The sequence below is a fragment of the Puntigrus tetrazona genome, chromosome 23, assembly GCF_018831695.1.
Source record: "Puntigrus tetrazona isolate hp1 chromosome 23, ASM1883169v1, whole genome shotgun sequence".
Classification (NCBI taxonomy): Eukaryota; Metazoa; Chordata; class Actinopteri; order Cypriniformes; family Cyprinidae; genus Puntigrus; species Puntigrus tetrazona.
Genome location: NC_056721.1, coordinates 14,563,953 through 14,570,345, shown reverse-complemented (window position 1 = coordinate 14,570,345; position 6,393 = coordinate 14,563,953). Strand labels below are relative to the sequence as shown.

At 34.5% G+C, this 6,393-nt stretch overlaps 1 protein-coding gene across 1 annotated transcript; it reads left to right on the top strand.

The window, feature by feature from the left end:
* The first annotated feature begins 687 nt into the window (after positions 1 to 687).
* Positions 688 to 5,882, top strand: LOC122328465 (protein lifeguard 2-like). Its single transcript, XM_043224161.1, has 12 exons — positions 688 to 1,127; positions 2,023 to 2,107; positions 2,572 to 2,672; positions 2,758 to 2,822; positions 2,911 to 2,964; positions 3,082 to 3,132; positions 3,365 to 3,404; positions 3,538 to 3,575; positions 3,796 to 3,883; positions 3,990 to 4,085; positions 4,182 to 4,235; positions 4,803 to 5,882. The coding sequence occupies exons 1-12, from the start codon at positions 1,113 to 1,115 to the stop codon at positions 4,953 to 4,955; spliced, it is 840 nt and encodes a 279-aa protein (XP_043080096.1). The 5' UTR covers positions 688 to 1,112; the 3' UTR covers positions 4,956 to 5,882.
* The last annotated feature ends 511 nt before the right edge of the window (positions 5,883 to 6,393 follow it).

Sequence of the window (6,393 nt, the reverse complement as noted above, 5' to 3'; positions counted from 1 at the left end):
GACCTCTAGTTGATGTTTTGAATTTGTTATTACGGTGTAAGATTAAAAGGTTAAAAGATTAAAAATTTAAATATACTAACTCGCAGGTCATCCAGGATGTAGATGATTTTGTTTTTTCATTGGAACAGGTTAAAGAAATTTTGTGTTATATCAGTTGCCAGTCATTGGACCCTCTGCAGTCAATGGGTACCGTCAGAATGAAAAGTCCAAACAGTTGCTAGAAGCATCACAAGTAATCAAGATGCATATTCGTTACAAATTCAAACAATTGCTTTCAAATATAGTCCTCTATACATAACATTACTTGCTCTGTAAAAAGGTAGTCGCGTCTGAATAATGACACAAATATGCACAGATCAATCATTGTTTACAAGTGAAACAGCCCGAATCAGTTATAAATAAATATGTTTACATATGTATAACAGGCGATGAAGGAAATGTTAGAATGAAGTATATTACGAAGCATTGTCTTGCATTTTTTGGCCAGAAGCCATGCCTCAATGGTAGATTAGCACAAAGCTTCATACAGTGTTATAGTAACTGCAGTCATGTGATGGTTTTATCAGTATTTTGGACTCATTCCGACGGCACCCATTCACCGCAGAGGATCCACCGATGAGCAAGTGATGGAATGCTAAACTTCAAATCTGTTCAGATGCAGAAACAAACTGATATATGTTTTATATACATTGTCAGCTAATTTAATTTTTGGTTGAACTACACCTTTAAATATCTAATCAAATACGTTTTGTTTCCTTTCATCCTCTTAGACTTTCACCCTGTTCTGGTGCTGTGGAAAGATTCTGGATCTCTCTGGACAAATGTTGCAGCAGTTATCACAGTCTAATGCGTGTGATGGGAGAATGGCTACCCCCTTCCCGTGCCAGCCTGGTTGGTACAGTCCGCACCTCAGTCAATGGTGTTTTAAACCCTCGATGTTACTAGAATGTGCCTTTTAGAGCGAGGGAGGGGGTTTATGCTCACAGAGCCGTGGTCATTACAGCAGTACAGCATCATCACCTTCTGCGTGCAGCATCTCAGACAGACTAGAGCTCTGAAGACCGGCGCAAAGTCTTTTTTAAGTAGGCCAAATAAGATTCAAAACTGAGACCATGACACAGGGCAAGGTAAACATTTGTATTCTTTACACTGCTGTAAGATTGAATCATTTGACTTTCATTTCTGCCAATTATAACCAAAAGGAAATAGTTTTTTTGGTGTCTGTGAATTTTTTTGACAGTGATCTGAATAGCTGTAATTTCGATTATGTGCTAGACTACTCTGTCAGCATTGTTCTGGTTTCATCTGGCCCCCGTGATGATTAATGATGATCCAGAGACTAAAATGAGCTTTGTCGTGTCTTGCATTTGTTCCTTATGTTTTTGAGCTGATTTCTGTAGCGCTAAATGGACATATTTTTGCTTCACAAGCCTGCCGGTATTATTTATCATAATGCTTTACTGCATGAACAAGCTGCAAAGGTAGAGTTAGAAAATAACAACGTTTCCTGTGTTATAAATACATCTATTAAATAGATATGTTTTATTATAGTTCTGTTGAATTACATATGCCATATTTTTGTATATATATTTTGTTTAGCTTCTAGAGCTAAATGGATCGGGATATGCAGAAGGAAAGCATCTTTTAATGTGCCTTGTGATGTCGTGTACCTGCAGCAAACTATCCTATTACAGTGGATTAGTCATTGATAAGTACTGGCCAGATCAATTACTCACTCTCTCCATTCCCAGTAAAACGCAGACTTTTGAATGGCATTATAGTACATCGATTAACCAATCAATTGACAGTGTAGCCATATAAAAATAATCATTATATAACTAAAAATATTGTTGTAATAAACAACATTTCTCTGGCATTTGAATAATGTAATAAATGACTGTGTTCTGTAGCAATGCAGGCTCCTTTTAAGAATTGTTCCACAGTATCACTGTAACTGTTAATACAAATCTAATATATTGCCATTGAGTGCACATATAACAAATAATGTTTACTATTTTACAGGTTTCAGTGACAAACAAGTCAAACAATGGTTCGGATGTTCAGCCGATGGCCTCAGCTCCTCCAAGTTATGAGGAGGCAACTGCTAGTAATGCTACATTTTCTTTTTAAAACAGATTTTCACTTTGAAGTTATAATTAAAGGTGTAATCCAACTAAAGATGTAAACGTTATGTTATTATTTATTCCCCTTCGTGCAATTTGAAACTGTATAAGAGAAAAGAAGATATTTTTAAGAATGTTGGTAACCGCCATGAAATACTATCAACGCTAATAGGACCAACATTCTTCAAACAAAAAAAAAATCTTCTTTTGTGTTTCACTGTGAAAGAACACATAAATGCATACAAGGTTTTGTATGACAGAAGGCGGAGTAAACGATGACAGAATTTGCATTGTTGGGTGGACTATCCCTTTAATTCAGTCAATGCGCATGTATTTTGTATATTCTATATACTATAGAGCACTAATAGAATTTATTACCCACGACGGTCACTGTGGATATTTTAGCTAACGAAACAAAATGTTTTATATTTTCTTTTGGTATTGAAAGGTGGAAGCCCTTGTTATAGTGGCTCTTATCCTGGAGATAGCGAGATGCTCACAGAATTCAGCTGGGACGACCAAAACATCAGGAGGATATTCATCCGCAAGGTATTGTTGCCTTCTGTTTAGCGGTTCTGAGCTGCTGTGGGCAATATGCAATATGGAGTAAAATCAAGCATGTTATTTACCGTAGGTGTACACCATCCTCATGCTCCAGCTATCTGTCACATTAGCCTTTGTAGCTGTTTTCATTTTCTGGTGAGTGTGTGAACAGAACAAACCTTTATAATGCATTACTCCTTTTTTTCCGAGCTTGTTTATCGATTATGTCTTGTTTAACTTGTAGTGAACCTGTGAAATATTACGTACAGTCCAACCCTGGCTTGTACTGGGCTTCATAGTAAGCGCAGTTTAGTATTTTGAAATTCAAATCTTAAAATTCTGTTTAAATATAGACACCATATACTGTAATTCAGTAAGTGAATGTATGATGGATGATTGTTTTTTCTCTCAACAGTGTAGTGTTTTTTGTCACATATCTGACCCTATCCTGTTGCCGTGGACCCCGGTGAGCGTATTTGTGGAGATACAAATCAATATAATATAATAAAATATAATATAATTTTATATTACTTTATATAATATAATTTTTATATATATATATATATATATATATATATATATATATATATATATATATATATATATATATATATATATATATATTTTTTTTTTTTTTTTTTTTTTTTTTTAGCAATTATTATATCATATGCGTTGATTTCTATCTTTTCTGCTCACAGGAGGCAGTTCCCATGGAATCTGATTCTGCTCATTATTTTTGTGAGTCTTTGGTTATCAAAACTAGCTATTGACAAATACCCCAGTAATATTGATCAAGGACAAGCCTATTTTTACATTTAAAAGAAAGTCTTCTATTGAATCATGTAACCTCTCCTCTCCTCTTCTGTTCTAGACTCTGTCTCTTTCGTACATGACAGGAATGCTGTCCAGGTACAGTCTTACATTATATGTGTATTATGTCCTTTTTACATGCTAACAAAAAATTTATTTTCTGCGTATTTTATGGGTTCGTATACATTTTTCTGCTTCGTCATACTTGCACAGTATATTGTGTTATGTCACAAAATCAATTCAAGTGGCATATTTTTGCGTACAACAAGATGTCAGGTTTTTGATTGGCCTATAATTTAAATATTTCCCTTTTCTCTAGCTACTACAACACTAAATCTGTCATCATCTGCCTGGGTATTACTGTCTTGGTGTGCCTTGTCATTACCATCTTTAGTTTCCAAACCAAGGTTAGTATTTTAAGAACAACAGATATTTTCATTTTTCTTGAATGCAATCTTTTTTAACTGTAATCTGGAGTATGTTCATTCTAAACAAATGTTTGTGATTTTACAGATTGATATTACTTCATACCAAGGTGTGCTGCTAGTTTTCTGCACAGTATTGTTTATTTGTGGACTTGTCCTGGCGGTTATCCTTCCCTTCGGATATGTAAGTACCTAGTACCAGCAGCAGGCTGATAAATTCAGAATATTCACAGAACTGAGGATGTACTTTTACCAAGGTTTTTCTCTTTTCTCTCTACAGGTTCCATGGTTGCATGCTGTCTATGCTGCCTTGGGAGCAATACTGTTTTGCATGGTGCATAATTTTATAATAATTCCAACTCAGATCAGTATTAACCTCTGTAATATGGTACAATCAGAATCTGTTTCAGTTTTTTTAATGAAACCTGAAAAATGTTTTTTGAAACCTATAGACAATCCTTGAACAAAAATGTTATGGCATGATATGTTGAGAATATGGAGCTCATACACAAGTTGCTTCAGTCCAGCAAGTCTTCATATTACTAATAATACTAACAATATAAAAGTCATTCTTATATTCATAAAAATCTGTAAAAATTTCACAGAAGAAAAAAGATATTTACTGAAAGGTATTTTATTTAAATCAGGTAAAACAAGTAATGTAGCAGTTTTTTTAAGAGAAGTTTTTTATTTAGAGGCCTTTGTATATCAAATATGATAAGAGTAGGCTTCACAGGGTTTAAATATACACACGTTATTTTCTTTGTTTGAGTAACAATAAAAAGTTGATAATGCACAGTCAGCATATCATTATCGATAAGGCTTTTAGGACCCCTACACAACATTGTCCCTTGTATTTGTTGGTAATTATTGTCATTTCCATCTCTCTTTTGTCTTGTAGTTCCTGGCGTTTGACACACAGATGCTGATGGGGAAAAAGCAATACACCATAAGTCCTGAGGAACACATCTTTGCCACCCTCAGCCTATACCTGGACATTGTTTACATCTTCTCTTTCTTCCTCCAGTTGTTTGGCACTCCAGAGCGGGAGTGAATGTGCTGTTAACCTGAAGTCTTCCGTCTGTCTCTCTGAACTGAGTGACCGTGTCCTTCCAGCATGATGTGGATCTTCGGTGCATGCTGTCGTGTTTAAGCTCACCTTAGCTTTTTACGATGTGCCATGCGTTTGTCCTGTAGCGTGAAGGAGGTCTCGCATATACATTGCTTTTGTACACCGGTAAAACTTTAACAGCATTCAGCTAGTTTTACGAATGGTGCCATAGAAAACAAAACAGAAAATATTAAATGCACTGGTGTCAACTGTGAAAGCTACACGATGTCATTAGCAGTAAAAGTGCATGAAATATTAGAGCATTAGATTGAAGTGGATATCTCCATCGTTGTCCGCCGGATTCCTCTTTGTGTCTGAAAAAGTTTCATATGTGATATTGCAGCATGAGGACAGTTTAACAAGTTATTCTGAGATACTAGATATTGTGATGAATATTTTCATAACTTAGTGTTAAGTTTTTTGAATCGCTGGCTGGGTTTTAGGAGTGCACATAAGAATCAAAGTGACATTTACATTTCTGTATGAATTGCAAATTAGATTTAAATAATCAGTGCTTTCATTTGAATTAACTTAATATTTTATAGGAATTTTCTACTTTGATTTTCGCTGCCATCGTAAGGTCAGCTTGATTGAGATATGCTTTGTGAGCATTATTTATTTATTTTCAGCATAACTTATTTATACATTATTTATTAATGTATGCCATAGCACAGATCTATTTTTTGAAGAAAATGAGTCGTGAATGATTTTGGATGTGTACACAAATTTGCAATGTTCACAAAAAAAGTGCAAAATCACTGTGGCTGGATTTAAACAGAATGCTACATATGACCATTGTTTCCTGTGTGTGGCCTTTACAGTAGTAGTATCTACAGACAATGTGTGACCAATAAATGATATTTATTGAAATTTATTGACTATGAAATTAACATGCACGTTTCGGTTGCAAACATGCAAAAAGGAAAAAAAGATGATCTACAAGGTAATTAGAGTAAATAAATGTGAATATTCTTTAATTTCTCTCAAAACAAATATAATCCCTTCTATACATCTTTGTGCATGCATATTATAATTTAAAAAAAATAAATAAATAACAAGCTTAGTACATCTCACAGATTATGAAAATCGTAAAATTTAATTTATATTAAAGGAGTAAAACGGAATTAATAGACCGATTGTGTTGTAGTTTATGAGGAAAATGCGTATAAGTCTCTGTCATATATTAGCATAATAGATTTGTAAACGTAAAAGATAGAAAGACTCGGTTGAATGAACGATTCAGTGGCTCACTCATAAAGCACGTTCATTTGTCACCACCTACTGGCATAACATTATAACCTGCAGGAAGAGCCGCTGAACGAATCACTAAATGATTCAAACCACTGAAGTTACTGAGAATAAACAACCCCTCTACTATAAC

What these genes read in the sequence shown, in the direction of transcription:
- LOC122328465 (XM_043224161.1), top strand. An exon ending in GTAGCTGTTTTCATTTTCTG is followed by an intron (nt 2,823 to 2,910) that starts GTGAGTGTGTGA and finishes TTTAACTTGTAG; the next exon opens with TGAACCTGTGAAATATTACG. An exon ending in GGCTTGTACTGGGCTTCATA is followed by an intron (nt 2,965 to 3,081) that starts GTAAGCGCAGTT and finishes TTCTCTCAACAG; the next exon opens with TGTAGTGTTTTTTGTCACAT.